General features: G+C 42.9%; 2 protein-coding genes across 24 annotated transcripts in view; one reads left to right on the plus strand and one right to left on the minus strand.

Moving 5' to 3' along the window:
* LOC119396905 (uncharacterized) overlaps nucleotides 1-21,435 on the plus strand; it is a 125,125-nt gene extending 103,690 nt beyond the window's left edge. For 4 of the 17 annotated variants that reach the window (XM_049416151.1, XM_049416164.1, XM_049416173.1 and 1 more), the window contains exons 2-16: nucleotides 1,604-1,692; nucleotides 1,907-2,016; nucleotides 2,979-3,078; nucleotides 3,264-3,358; nucleotides 5,440-5,531; nucleotides 5,638-5,691; nucleotides 5,848-5,926; nucleotides 7,185-7,464; nucleotides 9,254-9,314; nucleotides 11,313-11,486; nucleotides 11,617-11,683; nucleotides 15,407-15,542; nucleotides 18,663-18,807; nucleotides 19,349-19,432; nucleotides 21,048-21,435. In XM_049416151.1, the coding sequence (XP_049272108.1) occupies nucleotides 1,604-1,692; nucleotides 1,907-2,016; nucleotides 2,979-3,078; nucleotides 3,264-3,358; nucleotides 5,440-5,531; nucleotides 5,638-5,691; nucleotides 5,848-5,926; nucleotides 7,185-7,464; nucleotides 9,254-9,314; nucleotides 11,313-11,486; nucleotides 11,617-11,683; nucleotides 15,407-15,542; nucleotides 18,663-18,807; nucleotides 19,349-19,432; nucleotides 21,048-21,176 (1,695 nt within the window). In that variant the 3' untranslated portion in view covers nucleotides 21,177-21,435. Of the gene's footprint in view, nucleotides 1-1,214; nucleotides 1,415-1,603; nucleotides 1,693-1,906; nucleotides 2,017-2,079; nucleotides 2,193-2,978; nucleotides 3,079-3,263; nucleotides 3,359-5,311; nucleotides 5,330-5,439; nucleotides 5,532-5,637; nucleotides 5,692-5,847; nucleotides 5,927-7,184; nucleotides 7,465-9,253; nucleotides 9,315-11,312; nucleotides 11,487-11,616; nucleotides 11,684-15,406; nucleotides 15,543-18,662; nucleotides 18,808-19,348; nucleotides 19,433-21,047 lie in introns of those variants that run through there. The other 13 variants (XM_049416148.1, XM_049416159.1, XM_049416196.1 and 10 more) reach the window with 10 other exon arrangements.
* Nucleotides 21,436-23,794: 2,359 nt separating this feature from the next.
* The window catches only part of LOC119396975 (protein PRRC2A), a 163,188-nt gene continuing 160,194 nt past the window's right edge, over nucleotides 23,795-26,788 (minus strand). For all 7 annotated transcript variants that reach the window (XM_037664393.2, XM_037664386.2, XM_037664433.2 and 4 more), the window contains 2 exons: nucleotides 25,611-26,369; nucleotides 23,795-25,508 (listed from right to left, as the gene is read on the minus strand). In XM_037664393.2, the coding sequence (XP_037520321.1) occupies nucleotides 25,332-25,508; nucleotides 25,611-26,369 (936 nt within the window). In that variant the 3' untranslated portion in view covers nucleotides 23,795-25,331. The remainder of the gene's footprint in view (nucleotides 25,509-25,610; nucleotides 26,370-26,788) is intronic.

The raw sequence follows: 26,788 nt of genomic DNA on the forward strand, positions 1-26,788 counted from the left end.
ATAGATCGAAGCATCCCTCTTAAACAGAGGTCGTGTGGACGTGGGCTGAATTCTGTCATATTTTCGAAACGAGATTTAAAAATAAAATCATTCCGAGAAACAGTTAATTGTCTGAACAAGCTCGACACGACGATGTCGAACAAGTTTGAGTTTATTTCATTTCTTCCTTCTTTTACTGCATCTCATATCGTCTTTTCCTGCATCAAAACGGAAAGTACTAACAAAATGAATTGATATGTTTTACAAGCACGATAGGATTATCAGGCACGCCGTATAGTGGGAAACTCCCAATTAACTTCTGACCTCCTGACATGCAGCTGATGCACGGTACACGTTCCTTTCTGCTGTTTACCACCGTCGAAATGCGGCCGCTCTGACCGGGAACCGACCCCCGGCGGTTAGAGAATGGCATACCGTATTTATTCGAATCTAAACCGATGTTTTTTGTTTTGTTTTTTTAGAAAAAAGCATGTGCGAAAGTGTGTGTGTGTGTGTGGGGGGGGGGGGGGTTGGTCGGCTTAGATTCGAGAAAAATGATTAAGCTTTTTGTTTTTGTTTTTTGGCCTTTCGAATTTAGGGGGCCGGCTTAGAATCGGGGCCGGCTTAGATTCGAGTAAATGCGGTAAATATCTGCGTACTGATCTCTTCGCTCTGCATAGGAGTTAGAACGCCCATTAGCCGTAATGTTTGTGCTCAGAATTCGCTCTGCAATGTATTAAGGTCCAAGAGCAGTAGAACACAGTCAGTGAGTCAAACTACAGCGTTTTAGCGAGTTGCACGTACGTACGACATACTGCTACGGATTGCAGCTATTGATTGATTATTGAAGCAGTCGCTCACTGCGAGCTATGTGATCTCCGAGGTAGCTTTTCGCAGAAGTGCCTTTTTATTGGTAAAAATAAAGCATAATAAACATATGAAGAAAAGAAAGGAGTGTTGGTGACCGATGCGGTTGTGTGGGAAAGAAAGAAGGTAGGCGCATTTTTTTTTTTTTTTTTTCTAGCAGACGACAGTTCCGCTGTGTGGGGCTTAATAGATTGTATTTCACTATTAAGAACACAATACATTTCCTGCTATGTTTAAAACTGTTCTAATATATTTGACGCGAGTGATTGCTTATTAAAATCCCGTTTAAAGATCAACTTACTCTCACGTGACCTAACGGGCCTAACGTCACAGCGTTGTTTTGTTGTCATGGCTATCATGGCGCTGTGGGAGACTCCGCCGCTATGATGCGCCTGCGATAACAGTCTGCGCGTAACTGAAGACGAAACTGGCAGTGTTATGGCGCCACGGTTACACCCGTGCACCATAATGACTTGTTTTGGTGTCTCGTAAGAGTTCGCTGGCAATTTCATGCCTGGCGCCTTCAACAGTGCTTCTTCGTCGCATGCAAAAATGCGGACTCTGAAATGTGAGTTAACACAGCGCTTGGTTAACTCTGAAGCGAACGAGATGCCATGGCGATTATTGCCTCAATTGACTCTATGAACAGTCGTTTACGAAGTTGTGCTTTTCAGTGACGATGTTGCATTTTGTGTGGCTCCGGCCACTTAAGTTGTATAGCGTTGGTACGCTATACTATTCTGCTTTCTCGTTCCAGTTCTTGGGCGTTCTCCTCGTGAGTGCTTTAAGAACAGCAAGGGAAAGTTTTTGCACCATGACAGCTATTCCGGTTGGATTATTCTCTAGGTGAGTTTTCATCTGTGAACGTTTTTGTTTTCCTTTTTCTTTTTTCGCACTGTTTAGAGTCGTGCTCGTAGGCGTGAGCTATCTTAGCAGGTTGGATGCTTGTTGCGATTGCTTGCTAGAAGCGTCTATTTCGTAGAGGCCGTAGCGTCTTAAACGGTACTTCGAGTACAGTAAGCTTATATTGGGGCCATGGTTGCTGTCTGGCAATTTTCAGCAAGGCTCTAGAGGCATGGAGCAAGTTTAGTGGGAAAGCTGGGAGCCTAACTCAACAAGATCTCTTCCCATTGTTTCACACATTGGAGATCTACCCAACTGAATCACAAGGTAACTATTTGCTTCCCAAAGCCTGATCCCCTCCTTTTTCTTTTCTTTTTTGCTGTTTTTCAGCGCTCTGTTTAGTACCCATGCAGCAGCTCCTCCTTTTTATTTATGTGCTTTTTGTAAGTTAATTTGCCATGGAAGTGGACTGAGAGCGGAGTTCTGTAAATATCTGTGCAAAGGTAAGCAACAGCACTTACGTTAGTGCCCCAGACAAATTATCTGCCTTCTCTCCCTTCATTGCTCTTCTTAGTTTTCTGCTGACTGCGCTTTTTGCCTGGCATCACATCCCTGATTCGTCACTTCCTAACTTTATGCCATTGAATTTCTCATTTACTGTTAGCTTCAGTATGAAAGCCTTCAATATCCACATAAGCCATTCATTACTCACTGCCAGAGCAGAGCTTCTTTCACTGCACATTTGTCTGCATGTGTAGAAAAGTAATGCCATGATTGTTGTTGCAATAAGATCACATTGTGCCTAGCCAATTCCACGTTTACCATGTAGAAGTGGCTTTTCAGCATAATGCTAATAGTAAATTCTTGCCTATCCGTGCATATGATTTTATTTTTCAATAATACGAATTGAACTCTTGACACTTTGCTTTTATGAAATGATGGCATAATATTCAGTAGTGTTGGCTTTCGTTGCACTTCTTTTTCTCATTTCTTATGTACCTACTTCTAGTGTGCCTCATGAAGTTTCATATGAGTAGCGTTCAGCGTAAAGTTTGTGCAGTGGTGTGAAATGGAGAATATAGGCAACTAGTGTGTGATGACAACAGTTCCTTACATTTTAGTGCATGCTCCTGTACAGCTTTCTCTGCCTTTGGGATGATTGAACTGTAGCAGGTTTCATCCAAACATCTGTAGCTTGGTGTCCAAAGCCAAAGTATTTCTAAAATTTTGCTCAATGCATTGTCAAAAAACGATGATTTCATATGTTTTCTTCCTTTTCTTTATTGCAGTTCATGAAATGTGGCAATGTTCTCACACCCATAATAACACTTTCACTGTGGGAAGCTTCTGTTTCTTCGCTTCGGAAATGAAATATGCGCATGACAGACGGTAAGCACAAGATTGGCAACATTATTTCGGAAACCAAAAGCATTCGTGCTGCGCTTTGCAATTAAAAAGTAAACCTCCTTTGAATCAGATGTCTAGAAATGTTAAACACTTTAAGCCATAAGACAAATGTTATAGGGCCTTATTTTGTTCAATTCTGACCACACACCCTGCTCAACTGTGTGCAGATTACCCAGATCCCAGCCTCTCTCAAAGTCTGCAAAGGATGTACGTAAGCTTCTCATGAAAAGGAGGTCAGAATCTGGTAAGTGCACTATTTTAGGTGCGTTCTTTTACAGATGTTTACAAGTTGTTTTGAAATGACACATCAATGACATGAAATATCAGCCACATAAACACAGGCAAAACTATGTTGTAGTTTTTATGTTTTTCTTTGGAGATATGCTTTAACAAAGTATGTATGCTTCGATCATGTCTGACAAGTTGCATCAGTTATGTGAACTTTAAGTTATTTATTATGCACAAAAATTTAAATTTAAATTTGTGTCATAAGCCAACCTTTCTGTAGCTGCGTTGAGAAATATACACAAGCGAGACAGATGATGATCATTGCTTTCGGAGAAGATGTGCCCCAAAGGGTGCAAACCTTTTTCTTGCAGTGTTCTCAGTGTTAAAAAGGGTGACATGGCTCCTGTGATGACAGAGAGCTGTGAAACTTACAGTGCACCATTGTTAAGCATCAGTATCGGGCACATTATCCTTATTCGAGTAATGTCTAGCGCTACCCTTGGAGCTACACCAGTATGGCACTGCAGTGGATGCTATAACAAGCATCCAGTAGTAAGGAGCATGGTCAAGAAAATGCACGTCTTTCTGTGACATGTGCCCCTCAGTATGGGACTGTTATCTATTTCCTCTGTGGTGGCGGAGCAAACTTAATAGCTTCCGCTAAAGGGCTACATTAATGCGCAACGAAGATATTGCACAGTAAGGAAGGAACCTGGACTGGTCACAAAATGGGAGTATGTTTACTCGCATAATGTTTGCACCTCCCACATTGGCCAGTCATTTCACTCTTGAAAATTGCCGCAGTGACTGTAGTCTGCTTGTTCAAACTGGTAAAATGATCATGCATGGCAATCAGACCCGAGGTTCCCATTATTTCCTTTTCCAGACTTTTCCTGCCATAGCAGTATGCAGTGTGCATGCACTCAAGGTTTTCCGAATCCGGTAATTAAAAATATGGACAGTGAGAAATGCAACCAGCACATAGATATTGTCGCCATTAAACCTGATAATGCAGTTAAGTGACATTTAGAAACAGTGAATGTTCGAAAATAATTTAGCAAATAAAGGGTCTTTGCAGTTCCTGCTTGTGTAGGGCATGTCCATTTTTCGCAAAAGGCCAGTGCCGTTCGGAAGTAATTTTTTGTTTGAGGTTATAGTGACTGGCATGAAAGCTCTTATTAGCAGCCACTTTGCTTTTCTGTTTAGCAGATAGAATGTTTTCTTGGGAAACTTTTTGTGTATTTATTGCACCTAGCAACTTTGCATCACTTTTTCCTTAAAAGACAAAAAAAAATAGCATTATGTAAGTAAATATGGCATGCTTTTCTTGCCTGTGTCATGATGTTTGGTTTCTTCAAGAATTATTACTGAAAATTTTTAGCACACTTTCATGTGAGGGGCATAGAAGAGTAGCTAATGGCGTTGGATTTTTGGTGTCTGCAGTCATAGGCGTGCGCAGGGTTCCCCATCAAGGGGAGGGGGGGGAGTTCATCACAGCGGCCCCCCCCCCCCCCCCCACCCTACTAAGTCAATGTATGGGGCAGATTTTCCTCCCCCCCCCCCCCTCTTAGGTGATTAGAAGGGTCAATGTAAGGGCAGATATTGCCCCCCCCCTGCCCCCCCCCCCTGCCCCCCCTGTGCGCATGCCTATGTCTCCAGTTTGTTCTCAAGCGTGTGAACAATATACTGTCTACTCACCTCCTTCAGGATATACACATGTCAGTTCCTGTTCATGGAAAAAACAAATTCACACTGCAAATTCATGTGACACTTAGTATGTGGCCTTTCCTTTCCCTTGGGAAATGGGAGGTTCATTTATTTCGGAAATATGCAGAAGCATGCAGGAACTTTGTTGCTGTAAGTTCATTACATAAAACATGGCAAGGTACATAATGTGCAGGTTTTTTGTGACAGTTTCCTGTGTCCTGTTCTTGAAGACTAATCTCATGCTTCCTTGCTTCTCCCTCCCTTCTTTTTATTGTTTCAGTGGAGAGCTCGTATGATGGTGAGCATTGCATATATCCTTACAGCATGCTTTATGCAGTTTTCTTATGTTGTTCGTCCTGCAGTGAAAAAGTTTACTTGAATTTCTTTTGCTTTTTTCTATCTTTTTAGTTTTCCTCGGCGGTTCTTGCAATCCCACCACGTGGAGGAAAGATGTTGCTATCCCAAAACTCAAGTCATATGGCATCTCGTATTACAATCCAGTAAGTACAAAGCATTGGTAATCTTATGCTGGTGTTTTTTTTTTTCCTTTTTCAAACTGTTATGCTTATATTTGCCTAATGTGCAAACTGATTGGACTATTTCCAGCAGGTGACTCAGTGGATACCTGAACTGATCGAACTCGAAAATCAGGCAAAAGAGGTATGTAACGCAGTTCACCTGGGTTCCTGTTTGCGAGCATTTTGGTCTTGTCAGTGAGAAGTGCTTGTGATAGTTTGGTTCTCATGTATCATCATCACTTTCTATAATTTCTTAGGTATTCATGGGTTTTCCCTGTTTTCTTTTTTGCTCTTGCAGAATGCTAAAGTCATGATGTTTGTTATTGACAACCAGACGAGATCAGTTGCTTCTATGATAGAGTCGGCTCATATAGCTGGTACGTGCAATCTCTTAGCATTATTACGCACCGTATTGTAAAAAAAAATTGTGTATTTTAGAATTCTGTCCCTTTTTTTCTTATGCTATTCCCAGTACAGTGGTATTTTTATGTGTTGTACTGCATCACTTGTATTGGTATTGGTATTTTCAAACACATTTTGCACATCAATTGACTTATTTTTTTAATTAAAAAGCTTAATGCTCATTTTGGCCAGCCATGGCCAACAGTGGGTCCTTTTTACAAAATTCTAGAAAGGAGAGATGCTTTTTAAGTTGTAGTGCATATAATAGAAAGCCTGTACTGAGTGCACATAAATTGCTCAGTAATTGCTGTCACTCAGCGAACCACCTTTCTTAATATCTTTTCCTACTTGTCATGTCCAGTGAAAATCTATGACCATTTTCTTGTACTGTAGTTATGGCATACTGTTTTTTTATGTCTCTTTGCGATGTGTAGTACTTGCGTGCACCAAGCAGGCTATGTGATTAAAGACAAATCAGATGTAAAGCCACTACGTAGCAGAACCTACTTTAAATTTATAACTTATAGTTGTGCTGAGCTTCATACCATATTTTGCTTTATTTTTGTAGAGTACATTCGCAGCTTGTCTAAGCAGCCGCATAAAACCACATTGAATTGCTTCCTATTGCTGTATTTTGGCTACTATGCTCTCCCTATGCCCCATGTGCAGTCGCACTCAATACGACTTGCAACGCAGGAGTGCATGGCCTCACGACTTCAAAGACTGCGCATGGCTTCGACTTGCCCTTATTTCATAAGATAAATGCCGTTCTAGTGCTTGAAGATGATTCCCATTACAGAAAATATCATTTGGTTTTGGAAATCGGGTGACTTGAAGCCACGCACAGTCTTTGATCTCGTGAGGCCACGCGCTCCCGTGTTGCAAGTCATATTGAGTGCGACTCTACAAAATAGCTATCCATAGCTATCCAAAAATGCATAGCTGGTAACTCCGCTGGGAACTCTTATGTTGCTAAAGGCAAAATGGATTAACGTTACTGCAAGAAACTAATGCTTTTACACAGTGAGGAAAATATGCTGAAATTGCGTACTCTCGTTGCAGGCCTACTTGTTTGCTCAATTAAATTATTTGGCAACTTTGTGGTGCATCATTAAATATGCTGTAGGCAAATTATTCCTTACATACATTGATAACGCAGCTTCTGTCTTATCAGTTGTTATCTCTGTCAGCTTTATGAACCCAGTGCTGAAGAGGCTTCTCATGTGCACACAGGTACCAGGCGCAAGCTGATCCTTATCCTCACCGAGCAGTCACCACCGGGCAGCCTAGTGCTGGGTGAGCCTATCTCGGAGAAAGAGTACCGGGACCTGCAGCAGGGCCGTAACTACTTGCGGGACTTAGTCGAGATGCGTGGCATACCCGTCTTCCAGAGCATGCCTGATGCCCTGGATGTGACCAATCGCTGCCTCAAAGAGGATCTCTGGCCTCAGGATATCCGAGGCCGCCAGGACCTCGTCCAAGTGCCGCACCTTGCCCTTGGTGACAAGTACCTGTGAGCATGCCGTTCCTCTACTTAGGCATGAGTACAGATTGCCACATCACTGTCCAAACTGTCAAAGTGGTGCATTCTAGAACAAAAAGAAAAGCACTGTTTAAAGTAGATGCTGTGGTTTGAGTGTCTGTGGTTGCTTACAGATGCCACATGAACACAAGCTGCGTAATATTGAACACCATACATTGAACCAAGCTAGTACTACCACATTATGCTTTCAGTGTTATGTAGCATGCTGCCTAACCACTGCAGGCAGGATTGTGGTAGTCCATATTTCTGCAGTGCTGAAAAGTTTATCTCATCAAAGTGTTAGTTGTACTTTAAACAGATTACGCAGATGCACATTGAAAAGTCACAGAAAGTTAGTCTACTTATTTTTCATTATGCAGATCCAGTCTTGTGCATTTTATTTGTGTGAAGCTAGTCTTTTGGGTATTATTGCATGTTTTCTTTTTTTCACAGGCTCATTTTTACATCAGCGTTCATTTCCTTCTTTCCTGATTTCTTCAGTTTCTTTATTTGGGTTACCATGGCTCTATGTGCCAGCCCACTTTATTATCATTACAGTTCAAATCCTTGTAAAATAAAATCTACTTTAAGTACTGTACAAGGTTCATCATGCAGAACAAAAGTTTCTCTATTGCATTAAGCTTGCAAATAGAACACCAGCATTTATGCTTGGGGGGTTAGGCAAAGGCAGAACTTACATAAATTTTAAGTAATGTGTTATGCATGTAGCATTTTGCAGGCATTTCATGTACTTCAGAAGCTTTTGTGCACAGTTGCCATATATTTCTGTCTTTGTTCTGTGAAAGCACTGTTGTGTAATTTCTTCAATTTTACCAGTGGTAATGAAATGCCAATGTTAATGCTGTAAAGCATGTCAGCTGTTAAGTTACATAAGCCAGCAAAAGTTTTGCTCATTGGTGTTTGATTAGTATTGCACTTGAGTCAGTATGATTAAATTGAATGCATGAGTCCTTACTAGGAACAAAGTAGGTTAACTGCATGACAGAAAAGTAAAAAATAGTGACCATAGCTGAAGCCTGTAACGCTGGCTGGCACTCGGCAGCAACAGCTTTCGACATACACATGTCAGTGTGTTTGGGAAAGTACATTGCGATAAGGTTTTTCTGACATGAAGTGTTGGAAGTACTTTAGGCATGTTCTTTTAATATGGCGCTTTCGTTGCACTAGTGCTTGATACCACAGATCATTTCAATTGGCAGTATGACAGCATTGTCACATGTGCAATTTCATTTTCACACTCCTCAGGCAGCACATACAGCTGTGCTGTTATGTCCTCCCCTTTTCTTATTTGCTGCTGTGGTAATTTATAACTGAAGATCTTTGGAGTTGCATCTTAAAGTTCATGTCTCTCTCCCTCTCTCTTGTGAAATGCCTATGTAGTTTTGATTGTTGTACTGCGTTAACATTATAGTTTGCTTGACCCTTGTGTATATATGTGTGTTTGTGACTGTATTATTTGCATGTATATGTGATCATTGTATAATCGTAGTCATCGCCCAACGCCTGCAGTAGCAAGCCACGCAATAAACCAGGCTAACTTCTCCGGGTATATCATTAAAAGTTGCTATTTATCTATCTAGTTTGACTGCACATTGTATTGGTGGTAATGGTTGTTAAATGGGAATTTTAAACTTTATTTCTGTTTTCACTGTATGTGAAGCAGCTGTTTGTGAGACTCTAGATGACATATAAATGTCCCAAAAGCTGTTGATCATACATATTTACTTACATTTCAATGCATTTTTTTCACTATTTGCAGGAAGGTTCAAGAAGCATTTAAAAGCTTCTCTTCAGATGATGGGAAAGTTCGCATAAGAGATGTAAGCACTGCTTCTTAAACTTCAAAGTGTGTTCTTAGATGCATGTTGCTTAGTTGTAATTAGGTGCAGTAATGTCTTGTTCTGGTGCAAGGTGCACATGTGCGGGCCTCCCTCCATGCTCCTCTTGCCACACAGTGGCTTGCATGCACTGCACCTTACCTCCACCATGAGTCACCTTGCAGTGCAGGATTGTGGTATCTAGGAACCAGTCGCTGTACACGAGACTACAAAGGCAGTGCATGCGAAAAGATGTTGAAAACAAGCTTGTCAAGATTGACCATTGTCAAACAAGGTTCACCTTAGTGGATGACGTATTGCCCATTGGGCACAATGCAGCCATAGCTGTTCAGACCACAAGTTGAGGTGGAAGGCAAAGGAGCCCTGAAACTGGAAGAGCAAATGTGAAATAATTTTTTAGGTCTTTTTGACATCACAGACAGATATAGTTTTCATTTATTTATATAATAAATTGCAATAATACTATTACTGAGAATGTTCTCATCCTGTAAATACCTGTAATATCAATACCTGTAAAGCCCGATTGTACGCGCTTGCTGCTTAGCTGATGAAATTGTCAAGGAGAGAGCAAGCAATTTTTGGCTGTTTTTGATGCAAGGTTGTAAATTTCCTGCTTCATTCAGTGAAATAGCATCCGACTTGCATGTTCACAGGAGCCTCGGCTACAGATCGAAAAGTGTTTGAGGGCCTCTTTAATGTTTATAAAAAGCTTGTCTTGTGGAACCTATGTAACTAAGAAAAGAATCTGTGCAATTAAAGTTAGTGCAACTAGTGCAAAATGCTTCATTGATCACCACTGTTTATGGGAGACTTTCCAGCCTAACAAATAAGCACCTCTTTGTGGTCTTCATGTTGTGAGGTAAAAAGGCCATGAAAGCTGTTTGAACTATCGCCGAATACTGGCGAGGCAGCCTTCACCTGAAAGTTGTGCAGTCTTTAAAGGGCCCGTAAACAGGCTGCGACTTTTTTTTTACACCCGCCAAACAAGCTCGCTAATCCGTACAGTAGACCACGGCGATCACGTTTTCCGAATATTACAGCGCTGCGCGCCGCGCAGACCCTTCATTTCGAAAAACAGTTCCCGTGCTTCTTTCCTACGCCTGACCAATCCTCCTCGTACGCGCAGTGACGTCAACTCGGCGGTCGCCGAGTTGACGTAGCACTGAGCTCGTCGATTGGTCTAAACCAGGTCTCAACAAACAATTGTCAAGTTAACGTCAGTTCCTGTTCCCACCCACCGCTACGAAACTGCGCCTTGTTTTTTGGCCCTGCGGTGATGCGGTTTCGGCCATGCAGTTGTCGCGTGTATATTCCTCGCACTGCATAGCACCTGCACGCACTTCGCCTTCGACATGAGGCGAATCGAGCGGGCAGAGGGGAATCTCCGGTAGCTCGGACGGGTCGCGCGGCAAGCGGGGTTCTGCAGGCTTTTCTCTCGCGCCCCTTCGACGTCTCGGAAAGCAAGCACGCATTCCTGCTGCATTGTGAACTGTCACAAAGGTTTAAAAATAGTGAAAAGCCGAAAACTGCCCGTCAAGTTACGGAGCACGTGCGACAATATAAACAATAAACAAACAGGAGCCGCAGCAAGCGGAAGTGTATTGCGACTGATCGAGCTCGCCCATGACGTCAATTGTTGACGTCGTGTCACGTTGCCGAAGTGGGCGGAGTCACGACGACGGGCTACGCCTTTTCCTCCATGTGGCGGAGAAGGGTGGTGAGGCCGCGCGAAAATTTGAAACCAGCTGAAACAGATGTTCTAACCCCTGTAACTTCCTTATTATAGCACGTACTCGCAAAATTCTTGCGGCAGCATGTTCACATAGCAAAAGTGCGCATATTTCTTTTCATTACAATTTTTGGACATCGGGGTTGTTTACTGGCCCTTTAACTGCATCTATAAGTGGTGCCTTCTCTACATAGAAAGCTTGCTTCTTTTGGGCCCATGTAGCAATGTACTCTATTTTCTTATTTTCTTAGGTTAAAATGGCGTTCAAGGTGCTGACAGCACGAGACCTCCCGCAAGAATGTTTGGAGGCGCTCAGAAGCAGAGAGCAGCCCGCTGTGGCAGATACCATGGTTGAAGGGGATATGGATGACATTCCCATCACATTTGATCAGTTCTGCCTCATCCTGTCAGAGTTCAAGCATCAGGCAAGGACTCCCACTTTACTCTTATCTTGCCACACTGGCAGTGTGCAGATCTCTCCTGGCATTTGTGTCACCACTTCACAAAGTCAGCCAGACTGGCTAATCTCTTTGTCTCTTTTTTTCTTTTTTTTAGGCCAAAAATGGCACCTGGTTTACAGAGTTCCTAACTTCCATCCAGCGTCTCTTCAGTCAAGTATATGGTACGCTCTCTTTGAAATGCATTTTACCCCCCATTTGTTGGGTTTTTCGGTGCTAACAGCCACAATTTGCATACAAACATGGTACAATTAACCAGTGTAGATATTATTCAAAATGTACTGGCTTTACAAACTCATATTTTAGACTTCGATTCAGACTTCAACTGAAAAGTATGTACAAAACATATAAAGGGCGTCCCAGCTATCACGCAGCACGATTTAAAAAAAGAGGAATGTCGTTATGCGAAGCACTCCTAGTGCATATTGTTCCCAAAATACTGTAGTAGCCACTACTAATTTTTTGTTAATGAGGTTTAGTTAATTAGTCCTAATTATATTTCTAACTCAACAAATACTCACCTAATCAATAAAATGTCAATGAGGCATATGTAGGCATGTTCAAATGACATCTAACTGCACTATTTTCAACAACATACTAATTGCGTGCTGGCTTTTTTTTTTGTCTAATAAAGAAAGTCCACGAAATCTGAAAATTGACACGTGGCTAGACTGCAGCACGCATCGGGAAGCAGCGCTTTGAAACAGGCTCACTGTGAGGTAGCAAGTCGAGACTACGCTCCCACCTTTTGCGAGTGGGAGCGTAGTCACGTGTTGTTTTTCATATCACAGTGTCATTGCCACAATGCCTTTGGACATTCTAAAAAAAACGTTGCTCAAGAAGCACGGAAGGACAGTAGGGGAGCAGCTTAGGCTCATCATGTTCCCACTCATAATGTTTTGTAAAAAGATGCATTTTTCTCATCTCCTTTTGTCAGAAAGTGGCTTTGTGTCAACAAAATGTGTGTTTCGCGTGATGCAAAAATTTTAAGGTGCTTTTTTTGCATCAAATGAAAGGCCAACCTCTGAAGAGCCTAGAAAATGTACTGGTAAGCGTGAGTGCACCCTTAAAAATTAATTACAACATGTTTTTAAAAGCTAGTATCGGTTCCTACTGTACTCTGATGTCACGGCACGGTATGAGTTTCTTGTTGCGTGCCTGCGCAAGGTGTGATGTTTCCACGGCTGCTTCGCTATGTTGGTGACACGCAAGCGGCCATTTTGTACATTTTGGTACTTGACATCATCACAACTAGCCATACTGGTGCGTGAAGTCACCAGAATTTATACTGCAGCCGGACGTTGCACTAATGCCAATGTCAATAGGTGCACCATGGAATATTTCACTAATATCAAGATAAATATCTTATTAGCATTCACTGAGCGTCACACTTTCTCAGAGCTGTCTGTTTATACAAGGGATTTGTATGGTGGGGTAAACTCCGCTTCAGAAATTGTTGTCAGTACCCTTTTAGCTAGAGCTGTGCGAATAGCAAAATTTTGGGTGCGAAGTGAATTCGAAAATCGAAGTGTGAGTGCGAATCGAATCGAATAGTTTTCGAACATTTCTCGAATATTTTTCTAATAGTTCGAAGCGATAATGCAGAAAAAAAAGTTAGAGAGGATTCCTAAGCACATTCTTATGAGATAGCAATATGAAAGTGTTTCTTTTCGCTAGGTTGATGAAGCACTGGCGTTGTGGTGTTTCATAGTTGTCTTATCAAGAATGAGGCAATGTAGAGGCCGAATTCCATTTATGTACATGATTTGGTGGAACCAAAGTGTTGCCAACAACACTTTACACGTGATAGGCAAAGATGCCATTTCCTCAGCCTCTCCTCCTCTCTCAACTTCTGTGGAAGCCCAACTGATGTGGCGGACAAGGGTGTGCTCCCTTCAAGCCCGGAGTTCCAAATCTGCCTTGTAGACATCGATATATAAGAACATCTGAAATTTTGGATGCTAAAAAGCTTCGGTGTCCGATTGTTCGGACTTCCTGCCCTAATTTTATGCCCAAAACAGCATTAATTGTGCCCCCAACTCTGCCACATCTTTCATCTTCATGTTGGAACCAGCGTTTTCTTGAGTTAATACATTTGCGACCGTAGCGGAGCTTGAAAGGCAGCTTTGCCGAAATATGGGGGTGTGATGAGGTGAAGCATATTGAATATCTAGGGACCACCTCCAACCGGACGTTCACCGTCTTGGCAAAGTTCGACCGTGACGGAGCTTGAAAGGCAGCTTTGCCGCAATACGAGAGTGTAATGAGGTGAAGCAAATTGAAAATCTGGAGGGGTCACTTTCAATAGGACGTTGACTGCATTTGTTTTTGGGAAGTTCGAATAGTTCGAATAGTAAAATTCCAGTGCGAATCGAATCGAATAGCAAACACTATTCGAAAAATATCCGAAGTTTTGAATATTCGCACACCCCTACTTTTAACCTCAAAGCTGCTAATTCGGTGAGCTAAATTTGGTAACTTTTGAACCAATAAATATTTATTAGCAAATTTTTTTCCTAGATCTCATACAGAATCTTTAGATCGCTATATAATTTTTTAGCAGTTCTGCCACAAGTCATAATGAATTATCACAACTTTTCCCAGTATGGATGGAGAGGAAAACATATTTTATGCCATTAAGACTTTACAAGTAGTACAGGTTTAAAGCATAAATAGGAATGGGAAGTTATTCTCGTGTTTATGCTTGAATTTATTAAAGTGAGGCTAACAGTGATTAGTTCGTCAGTGGCATTGTACATGGAAGAAATGCTGCACATTTCTGATGTAAGAACGGTAAATTATGAAGTTTATTTTATTTAACACTTTCCTGTCCACAGGAAAATAAGCAGTTTTTGGGTGGTCTAGTAAACAATTTTTTTACTGCTACACCAAAGGGTTTATATTATAATGTATAGTATCAATTTGTAGCAGAAGGATTGTGCTTTCTAATGGTATTATTTGCAAGCCAACATTTATTAACAATTTTTTGTAGAAAAATACTTAATGAAAATATTTGTAACAAAAACAAAAAACTCCGTAAAAACATCGATGCTGTTTTGCACCAACACAACATAAAAAAATTTCCAAATATACATTTTAAAGACGAAGGCTATATACAACATTACTGCAAATATGAACTTTCTGTCCGTACAAGTTAACTTTATACAAAAAAAAATGTTAGCCATGGTGGCTGTTGCGTGATGTGGTGAAGCACAAGTGTGTGGAGGATGTCTCGCAGAAAACGTTCGTTCTTTGTTGAACTTTCCGTTCTTGATAGCACAGTTTGCAGTTCGTGTATCTTTGTAGCTTCTGGGGCTTGTGCTATTGATCCTTAGAAGCACTTGTAGCGGGAACAGCCGCAGGGGCCTTTAGAGCTGGATGTTGTTGCTCATCAAGTTCCGGGGCTACTTGACGCACTTTCACCGTCCGTGCTAAAGTCTGATGAATCAAAGTCATCTCCCGAGTCTTCGCTGCTACTACCATCACAAAATTGTGATGCAGACTCATCGGAATCCGTTGAAATTCGCCGTTTCCGAGGGGCTGCTACGCGCGACGTCGACGCCATGTCGGAAACTACGAGCGCTCGTCAAGCGCGAATAAAAGGCGCTTTAAAAAGTCCCCCCGCGGCGAAAAAAAGGAAACACAAAAGCGAAACTAGAAAAATAGTTCTCCTTTTATGCGCTGAATAGCGCTAGCTGTCCGCAAGCGCTCCGAACGCTATAAAATGTTTATTGAAACCATCAACAGCATACTGTTGATGAGTATAGGCGCGGACAGGAAAGTGTTAACTTACTGTAGCTGCATGTAGCTTATAAGCTTGCATTTCTGTTGCAGTAGTTGACACTGTGTCATTAGACTAAATGTGCACGGTGGCTTCCCTTATGCAGATCGCATTGTTCCGAGGTCAGCGCTGTCTGGTGGAGCAACAGATGCCCCGTTACCACCCTACTGGAGTCATGTTTACCTTGGAGGCTCCACTAAAGAGTGTAGTTGGAGAGATGAAATTGCCATTCCACTTCTCAAGTAAGCAGACATGTTTCTCTCTGGTCATGCTTTTTAGGCGGTATGCTGAAGCCCCTACGTTGCATGTGCTAGGGTGTTGTGTGGTGTTCACTAAATGTTTCACATGCTGTGGCAGTTATGTTCAACCTGTCTGCATGAAAATTCTAGTGAGGGCATTTGACACATAAGTGCCATCACTGACATATAATTCAGACTTAGTGAGGACTGTCTGAAAGTCATAATAATCGGGTGTCCAAAATATTGCATAAGAAATTGAGTTACTTTATCTTACAGTTCGTTATTTGCCCCGCCTCGGTGGTCTAGTGGTTATGGCGGTCGACTGCCGACCCGAAGGTCGCAGGATCGAATACCAACCGCGGCGGCTGCATTTTCAATGGAGGCGAAAATGTTTGAGGCCTGTGTACTTAGATTTAGGTGCACGTTAAAGAACCCCAGGTGGTTGAATTTTCCGGAGCCCTCCACTACGGCGTCTCTCATAATCGTGTCGTGGTTTCGGGACATTAAACCCCAGATATTATTATTATTATTACAGTTCTAATGAGAACTGACAGACAGTAATGCCAAGGAGAGTATAGGGGATGTTATTTGTAATAATTGGGGATATAAATGTGAAGAAAGTAAAGTGGACGAAAAGATAACTTGCCGCCGGCAGGGACCGAACCTGCGACCTTCGAATAACGCATCAGATGCTCTACCACTGAGCTACGGCGGCGGTCATCCCCCCGTCCGCTTTATAGGGTATATATGTACATTTAAACCTAGGAGTGTTAGCACCGATTGCAGCCATGGTGGCGAGTGTGGAACACTCTTTTATGGAATCGAACACCATACGATACGATAAATTAGAAATCATTGGGAGGGGCCGTCTGTCTTGCAGTAGACATAATATAGGCCGAAAATGATGATGATGGTGTGTGGCAAGCCAGCTAGATGACAAATGGGTGCTGGAAACTGCAGGGGCACTATTTCCTGTAGGGCAGGGAGTGGCAACATGTACCCTTTCCCCACCCCTTTAAAACTTCTGTCCACAGTAGGATACCTAGCACTGCCTACTCAAAGGTGGATGGGGGGGGGGGATGCGCCTGTCCCCCCCCCCCCCCACACACACACACAAAAAAAAAAACAAATTTGGCTATGGCACTGTTTTTGTGTGTCAAAACTTCAGAGAGCTAACTAAAAAGAAATGTCTCTAGTAATAACTTGCAGATATTGTCTTGCTTCGAATTACATGGCACAGTAATAAGACACCTCTGTTTCTATTTTTCACATCATATGTGGACAAATTTGGTGCTGTACATACAGTTCAGTTGTGTCCTTTTGCCTTCATAGCGAGAAAAGTTGTCTATCCACAAGCATAATGCTGGAAGTATGCTCTTTCATTGTAGTACTTAGTCAGTATGCTTACACATTCATTGGCTATGTTATACCCCTGTCACACTGGAGGTGTTATGTCATTAGGTCCGAATGTCATTCGGCGCAACGAATGCCATTCGATCCGTGGCGGTGCTACACAGGAAAAAGTAATGTCATTCGTTCATGATGTCAATGTCGATCATTCAGAAAAAAAATGGCCGGAAAAGTTGAGGAAGGTAAATGTAGAGTGGCATGAAAGCGAAGTTCTTTATTTTAAAAGGCATGTGGGAAGTCGCATCGCTAGATAAACACGGATAAAAATTTCATATTGCAGGATATCTGGCCACCATAAGCCAAGACGACGTTTAGCCAGTAGCGACAGCCGATAGAATGACTAACATGGCGGTACCGCTATTCTAGGCACTGTAGTACAGTGTAACTGTAGTACCGCTGAACGACGACGCTAAGCTGCAGCAAGTAAAATATTCAGCTGCTTTGTATACTTAGCGTTGAAAGGAACGCGCATAAGCCAGAAGAAGAGATTTGACGGAAACTCGGAGCGTTCCGCGTTTGTTCGCTTTCAAAACGCGGTCTCGCACGCGTCCTTGCGGGAAAACAGCTTTCAATGAAACTGCGCACAATTGTCTTTTCATAGCCTTATGAGAGCAAACATTTCCACCTCGGTCCGGTGCGCTCGTGGAGTTCTGTCCATCGCTGCAGATACACATGAACACAGGCGTCTGTTTGTGTACATTATGGCCGACAGTGCCGGCGGCCAGACGCCACTGAGGTGGAGAGTAAAAACATTTTGCGACAGCCTTCAGTAGACCTGTGCTCGTTAAAATCACAGACGCCTTTAAAAAAGCAACATTAATAGCGTGTTTGCACGAATGCGTGTCGAATTGAGAATACTAAATGACACATTTGAAGTAGTCTCTGGTGTAGAGACTATACATTCGGTTCGACTTCGACAGCGAATGTGTTTTTCGAACTCATTCGATCGCCTAAGTCATTCGGTTCTAATGACATTAAATATCGCTGTGTAGCAGCCGCATAATCTCATTAGGTGCGAATGTCATTCTGTTCGAATGACATTAAAACGTCCAGTGTGGCAGGGGTATTAGTCACATGTTGCCAATTTGTAGTTTAATAAAACATTTGTAGAACAGTATTACTGTCCTTCTAGGTGATTTGGTTTACCTTCTAACTGCGCAGCAGGACAGGACATAAAGACTAACAAATTTGATCATCTTCTAACAAACTGCTGCGCAGTTTGCCAGATGATCCCGTACAAACTCGCCCAACTTTCAACACTAAGTTGCCTTACCTACACATTTCTTATAATAGCACTAGTATGCAGCAGTAATAGCAAGAAATAAAGGAATGGACAAACTTCCGTGCTTATGCAAATTTTTTTCTTTTGTGTATGTCTTTTCACTTGTTATTCGAAATGTACAGTAGTGGCAGAAGAAAGCATTTAGACATTACATTTCTGTCATGCCCTTACCAAGAATATTGCTGGAATTTTTGTGGGCTTTTACGTTGAAATAAAAAAGGAACATTTCTTTTTTTACATTGTGCACTTCTGGCATTTCTGCTCATGCTTATGTATCCTTTGTTCATCCAAGGGAACACAGGCTTTTTTTTTTAATTCTGTGTGCACACCTTCAGCTCCAAAAGATCTGGCTTCTCATTGCAACTTAAATGCTTTCCTTTTGTTGATTTGATGTATGTATAATTAAATTTCTTTCCCTTGGTTATGTGCAGGAAACATGGACTGACACATTCCATCCCATTCCGCTCCCCATGGAATGCTCGCCTAAGCCCACTTGAGATGCACATCATCAACAGTGCTCAAGTATTGCTCTTTGTCATCACAAAAACGGCACGCTGTGTAGCCGAAATGCTTGTGGTTAGTGAACTTTGCCTTCTCACTTACAGTCGTAGTCTCTGAAGTAGTATTTGCTACAGACGCTCTCATTTACATGTGTACTTACATTGCGAGGAGTTGTAGGCAGGCGGTCACTTGTGCACCCGTCATTCAGATACTAATTCTCTTCGAGTGCTCTGACAACTTGAATATGTAACCTGATATGTGATGTATGGCATGAAAAATTTTTTTTTGCTTCAGGTAGCAAAAAAAAGCTGCATTTTCTATTCTTAGCTGCACACATGAAATCTATTTCTGGCGTAATTTTGATGTGTCATTGCTGAGCAACTTATCTTACACTGCTCGATAAACCTGATGTAACTGTGGCCGAAATGTTTGCTGTGCAGTTGCCAAACGAGATAGACAATGTATGCATATCAGTTGCAATAATATTATGGTGATACACTACTATATATTGGCACTTGCTATATGCAGTGCTGATAATGTGTAGCCTACAGCACTTTATAGCAAGTTTGAATTGACTGTGTTGTCAGTGCTGATGTGCAATGCTTCTTTTTGCCAGGCGGTGCACTATGTTGGCCAAGGCTGCAATGTCGTCCTTTGTATTCAGTACCTGGAAAGTGATGTGGTCATTGATGGAGAAAAGGTAATTGGCTTTTTATCTGAAGAACTTGCTGTCTGGACACATCTGAAATATACACAGTAGATTTGTGCAAATTTGACTCCAGTTGATTCAACCTCAACCTGATGTCCTGGCTGGCACCCATACATTTCTGTGGGACTTAACTTTATCCTGAAATTAGCCTTTGTCAGATAATTTGAACGTGGCTAGTCATCTCACAAGCACGCAACCCAAACGGTGACCACAGTTTCAGTAGTAGCAGTCCAACATTGCAGCGCCTTTAAGGTATAGCGAGTGCGTCAAACATGTCATCTCCGATTGAAATTGCCTATTTTTGCCCAGCTGCTCCAGGATAACTTTAATGCAAGAATGGTAGCTGACGAGTTATTGCAGTACTTATGCAATTCTAAGGCATGACCTTTTCTTGGTTTATTTCGGGTATTGGGCAATGCCTGCGCCCATCTAAACAATTCGGTAATTTCGGTTCTGAAAAGGTGCCAGCAACACATTGAAACTGAAATATTGTTATTTATGTATGATTTCATGGCCAAATTAGCACACTGGTTGCAAAGCTGGAGTCAGAATTATCACACAGTGCATTACTTTGTCAGAAATTTCGTTTGGTCTGTGGGTCCAGTGTAGGTGCCGTGGAGCTGTTGAAATAATTAAGCATGTCTGGATTATCGGTCGGCTAATGTGGCTAGTGATGTGATCATAGATAATGTTCATGCAGTTCCAAAAAGCACGCATGCAGCCAACGCACACAGTCACAAGACTACTCTTTGCCGCATTTGCTGTGGATAAAACCTAGTCTTGTTAACAATGCTATCATGGATGAGGACTGCATAGTTATGAAGGCATGCAGCAAAAATAAGTTTACTGTTTACCACAGCCACTTTGGATGAAACTGTAGTTGCTATCCACGTGTCCATAAATAGCGCCCACCCATTTCTGAAAGCATACACTCAGCTTACACGGAGCAAGTCAAAAGGAAAGTACTGTTTGCCGTAGCCACTGCGAATGAACTCAAGAGTTGCAAAGAACATAATCGTGAATGGCAACCGTGCAGTTATGGAGGCATGTGACCAACGCGCCGTCACTGTTCTTGTGGACGACTATGGTGATGTGGACTGCACCACTTCAAGTCTGTTGAATGCTAGTGCCGATTTCACTCTTTGGCATCATGCAATTGAAGCACTAAGTATGCACCGAGGATCGTCAAAATTAACGGTGCAACAAAATATGTCCGAGTTAACGAGTTTGTTGCCATTAAATAATGCACATGAATGCCAGGACCAGAGGATGTCTGATTTATCCGACGATATATGTAATTAAGACGCTTTTACTGTGCTGCAATGTGTTCGACTGATTGATGTGTCGGAACCTAAAGGCAGTGCCGATTGAGTAGGTCAGTTTCAAACCACAGCTGCTGTACTATCGAATGTCAGAGTACAAAATGTGCCTGTGAATTGGTATTTTATTGCATATTTGACTCTTATTCATTCACGTGTATTGCAGCAAATCCTTCTGGAAAAAAATAAGACAGTATGACCTTTACAGTATTGAAAGAATATGCATGTGGGATGCATGTCTGAATCTACGTAGAATACCTGCAATGCTTTCTTTCCTTCTGGTGTAGCTCTCCGAACTGGCAGTTAAAGACTATAACCGTGGACGGATGTACCTCTCGGACTTGGCGACAAGAGCTGGGGTTCCTGTGTTCAGTGACATAAGTGAGGCGGTGCTGTGTGCTGCAGAAAGGTGCTGAAGCGACTGGTTCCCACAACAGTTGTTCCAAATATCCAGTACCAGCCCCTTCAAGCTTCACCATTTTAAATTTTGACAGTACTGTCAGAGTTGCAGTCTGTTTGCCTTGAACTTTCTTGTAAATGTGCTCATCAAGAAGTGAAACTGAGAACCATCATGGTAGTGTAAATATGAACATGCTGAAGTTTGTATAGTCATTTGTACAGTTTCATTCTTGCAATTCACACAATGAAACATTGCAGTCATACTCAAAATAAATGCATTTACCAGTGTGTCACCGTCTCACCCTCTAACCAGCCTTAGCACGTCTCTCTACAGTTACCAACTCTCACATACTGGTCAAGATTACTGCTCTAGTGAAGCACAGGCAATGGACATTTACAACAAGGACGCCTCAGTCCTTCCAGATCGACCACTTCTGCCATGCACCTTGCTAATGTTGCCAGTAGTAACCACTCATGCCTGCAGTATCGTTGAGTGCACAAAATTTTTAAAGTTTTGTTTTCCAATGCAATGCAACGATTATTCTTTGAGCAGAGTTCATATGAACAACGGCTCTGATCCCTGTTCAGTGTATGCACAAAAAAAAAAAAAAAAGAGATTTGTCTTTATCTAGGAACTTGGACGAGATTACAGTTTACCATTTCTCCCTAGACAAACAATTATTACTTGGGTTTCACATGCAAAAGCCACAATATGATGAGGCATGCCGTAGTGGGGGACTCCGGATTAATTTCAACCACTTGGGGTTCTTGAAGAGGCACAAACAAGATTTTGCTGCTGAGATAGCCTGCGGGATTGATTTCCATGAACATGCACATATCTACCAAATCTCAACAGCGAATACAGCTTGGAAGCTAACTTGCACGAATATTGAAGTCCGCATATGAAATCCGAGTGCTATACACCGCAACTCACGACATTGATATCCCCTAAGGGGACTGGAAGGTGACCCCCAACTTCCCCTGCATCGCCACTGCAGCCGAGCTGGTAATGATGTCATAGTCACCACTGCCCTTTTGCCACATTCGCATGCCTGTCATTGCGACAACTTTTTGTGAGCCTTCCACACAATGACGGCGACATCGCGCAGCAGGCAAAAGGCGGCAAGCAGACTATGCCGGCAGCACGGAAGTGCATCACAGTTCGGCGTGCTCACGTGGTCGTTTTTTTTTTTTTATTTACAAGTTGCACATGCTATGTTACGTTTGTTGCACCCGGCAGCTTGCTATTCTCGGAGCTTTCCCAAACTGAAACGGGTCAGTAATGTCTGCAAATTATCATGTCACACGCTGTAGCTAGCGATGAGCCGTTTAGGCTAACAGGCCCCCCAGCAACATATTGCAGCAAAAAAACACCAAACCAAAATTTTGTGTCAGCATCCCTTTAAATGTGCACCCAACTCTACATGCACACACGTTCTTGTATTTCATCCTCGCCACTAGGCCAACAGCTTGGCAAACAGCAGGTGCGGAAAAGATGGAAGAACTCTTCACTTTTTTAACTATACATGGTTGTACCATAACAAAAAAAAAAGCAACTATTAGGCAATGAATTAACGTCTGAAATTGACATGCAACGTGCAGCACTGGTACAGCCGGTACAACTAGCACTGGTAGAAATGATGCCGATGACACCACACAGGCACTGGATTTTGTTTTTTTACTTGCAGTTGAGTTTTGCAAGCAAGCAAACAAACGCAGCGTGACTTTCCAAGCACCTGTGCCATTATTACCTGTGGCAGCCATGAAGTTTTCCTTCTTCCACTATTGAATCTGGAGCTGCAGTAATTAGTACCATAGCCTTTGCTATTGGTGGCTGCTACTAGAGAACTTGCAAATGAATGAAACAAAATGTTGGTGGCGACACCACCTTGAAATTTCCGCACCATTTGCCGCGACGTCACATGTTTTGACTGCGCCTACCAGGGACCAGGTAGTTCCTAATCGGTAAAAATGAAGTACATTGTCCTCTGAGGGGGCCATAGACTTAACATACCAAGTTTGGCGTAATTTTATTGCGCAAATGGCGCCAAATACACTTTGAAATCCCAGACGTCATGCGGGGAGATTTCAGCGCGAAATTTAAAATTGAAACTTTCAACTTGATTTTCTCCTTTATTTATAAACCTATGATAGCAAAATTAACAACGTTAAGAGTTCTCCAGAGCACAATTCATCGATCTAAACCAATTCAATGTTTCTCTTTAGTGTCCCTTTAACACTTCCAATAAGGCCACACTGCAGCTCGCTGCAGCACCCACCAGCAGCAGGGCATCAATTATTTTGTTGTTGAAGCTTGTGCATCATGGTTACCCCAAGCCCATTAGGCATTTCCATGGAATTTTTCACGAGGTCCTATTGCATGTGCACATACTTACACTACGGATATCTGACAGTGAACTTTGTAAGCAAAGTGCAAGGCAAGCTATCAAAATGCCCAGGTGAGTAAATATTCTGCTGCTTCTAGTGCAGGCCTGTGAAGTAGGTTAAAAGGTCAAACTAGCATACATTGCACAAAATATGCACTGAAAACTAACACTAACTGAAAGGCATTGTGATGTGCCAGTTAGATTTGCAGATGCTGCATATCCAAACTAGCACAAAAATAGGCAAGAACAAGATGCATAATCCTTAGTGCTTTATTGCAGAAACTACATACAGCAACTCTCCTCATACAATGAAGTGCCCATCACATTTTCAATAGAAAATAATCGAGGCGACAAAAATGCACAGAATGACACTTGTGCCTGCATCCCAGGGGAAAAAAATGGAGGAGAAGGGGAAGGATTTACGACAGCCACACAGATCCTAGATGAATCACATGGCTTCCAGCGCCTACATTGAACTACAGTACCTTCAAGGTAATTAGAAGAGTCCACACAAACGTAAATGCAGCGCAATGCTAACTGACAGATGACAAATTACCACACAACCTTTAAAAAAAGGGGAGGGGGAAAAATCCAAGCACGTGCTTTTTCCCCAAAAGTCAACAGACAAGACATTGCCACAGATACCAGCCTGCTGCATGGCAAAAATGACTGCACAACACTTCCATCGTGACAACATCCAATTGTTAACTTGCTGGCAGTTTATTACCGTTATAGACACTAATTACACAGCATAAACTGAAGAGTTGTCACATCACTCCCAAATGTACATTGTGCACCCATTGCTGTTTTTACCAAACACAGCATTTTTCGACACCATCAAAACGCATCCTGTTCTTTTGTAAACAAGTACTTCAAATTGCGCAGCCACAATTTATAGCGTATGTGCTGCGTACTTATACAATTAAAAAGCCATTATCAAAAACAAGGCAATCCCCTATGCTATGCCTGGTCAGAACACATCCTGCCTCCTCCTCCTCCCATATGGGTGTATATAAATTAAGATCTAAAGCATGCCACAAAAACACACAAAAAGCGCTCGAGGCATAAACAGAAACAATTTCAGTTGTTTCCTACACAGTAGGGGAAGAACCAATGTCGGTTCGCACTGACCCCATCTTCCACCATTCCTGGTTTAGAAACACAGACTCAAGAAGACACATTCAACCACAGGAAGGAGGCAAACATGCTTAGGGGAGGATCCACGATTATAGGGCAAAAATAAAAGGCCCTCCAGAAAAAAGGTCAAAAATATTTTTCATTAAAAAAAAGCATGGCAGCAGTCTGCCCACGAAAACACGATCAGCTACAATACAGGCATGTTTACACACTTGTTATACATATGTATAATATTTATACTTTCTGAAGCTCGCCAGACCAATTTCATTACCCTTTTCCGAAATGGACAAAAACTCTCAGACAGAGAAGGGGGCTATGAATCAGCAGCAGCATTGTACACTTACACACACATGCTCACACACAGAGAATTCCCTTATTCGCCCACTGCCCCCATGTCAGCACACATGTAAAAAAATGAATTCAGATCCTTGATGCCTTGCTGAAGGCAACAGGAGACCGAAAAGTAAAAAAGGGGGTTAGGGGGAGACCACATTTATTAAACCATGGACCACATAAGTCCTTTATGGTAGGCGGGGACAGTGTGGGCAAAGAAGAGAATAGGCAAGTCAGCACGTGATTTCCCAGAGACAACCAAGCGGCGGTGAGGGCCTGACAGGCGCCGGCCAGTCCCAGCCCAGCAGATGAGCTTCACTCCTCAGCTGCCTCTTTGGGAGCTTTGTCGTCGGAGCTTTCGTTGACCACATCTTCCGTGGTTGGCTCAGGGGCCGCTGGCTTGGACTGGGCAAAGAATAACTGCGCTTGTTTGACCGCCTCAGCCTGCTGCTTGGCCTGCTGGTCGCTGGTGGGCAGTTGACGTGCTGGTGGCTGCAAACATACAGCAACTTTAATGCTAGGCAGTCTGGTCTTATGTTGCCCCTCACCAAGTGCATGCCTTAAAAACTAATGCGCCCTGGAGGGTTGCCGCACCTGCTGAGCTCGTAGCGCAGGTGCAGGTGGGCCCCGGGGCTGCTGTGTAGAGGTCAGCGTCAGACCCTGTTGGGGCCTTTGAATAGGCGCAGGATACTTGGTGGGCGCTGTCGGCGGGGTGCCTCGTACCAGGTTTGCAGGCAGTGGCAGCACATGCACAGGTGGCCGCAAGGAGCTGCCCGGGGGAGTAGCCCCCGTGGTAGCTACACTGGGTGGTGCAGACTGCCGGCCCTGGCCAAAGGCAAAGGGTGATCCTGGGGGAAAGGCCTTGTTTGCCTGGGCCTTGGGCGGTGGTGTGGCACCAAAATCTGTGGCAAGCTCCAGAGACTTGAAGGGCGGCGGATGGAAGGTGCGATGAAGGGGCGGCTGTGAGCCGAAGGCCAATGCCTGGTTCTGCTGCTGAGACGGGTAGTAGCCACCCTGTGATGGGTAGTACGAGGTGCCGAGAGGTGCCCCTCCAGGAGCTGCACGGCCAGATCCCAACAGCTGCTGTGCGGTTGGTAGGCTTTGCTGGCCCAGCACCTGGCTTGTAGGCCCTGTCTGGTATGTGGGCTGCAGCCGTAGAGCAGCTCCAGTGGCTGCAAACATGTCGGGCCCAGAGTGCGTTGGCGGAGGGGGCACAAACATGCCCCCTTGGTTAAAGCTCTGGTAAGGTGGGGGAGCTGGATAGCCATGAGTAGCCTGCGAAAACTGGTGGGCCACAGGACGAGGCACAGGGTCCTGAAGCAGAGTCTGATACAGTGCCGCTGGCTGAGTCATCTGCAATTGAAATGGGGACGTCTCTCATCTATCACAATTAGCGAACTTTGCAAACACACCTTCTGCTGCTTATTCAGGTAAAAATGATCAATCACAAACAGATCAGGGGATTGGCTCTAAGTGTTCATCACATTAAGGGCGGACACTGCTCTTAAAATTCTTTTTTCAAATTTCTTGATCGATTTTGATGATACTTGGCAAGTTTATGTATATTCGTGCGCCGATTTCAAATATGCAACTATTTTTCTAGTATAACCAGTGGTTCTTAAAATACACTATATTTCATGTGCCTTTTGCGGAGCAAGATTTTTTTTAACAGAGAGAGTTACAAAGTAAATCAGCGTATCACAATAAAATGTAATCAGAACTGAGTGCAATGCAACAAAAATGGATGTTCTAAGCCCATTAGAACAAAAGTT

This window comes from Rhipicephalus sanguineus, chromosome 1 (genome assembly GCF_013339695.2).
Source record: "Rhipicephalus sanguineus isolate Rsan-2018 chromosome 1, BIME_Rsan_1.4, whole genome shotgun sequence".
NCBI lineage: Eukaryota > Metazoa > Arthropoda > Arachnida > Ixodida > Ixodidae > Rhipicephalus > Rhipicephalus sanguineus.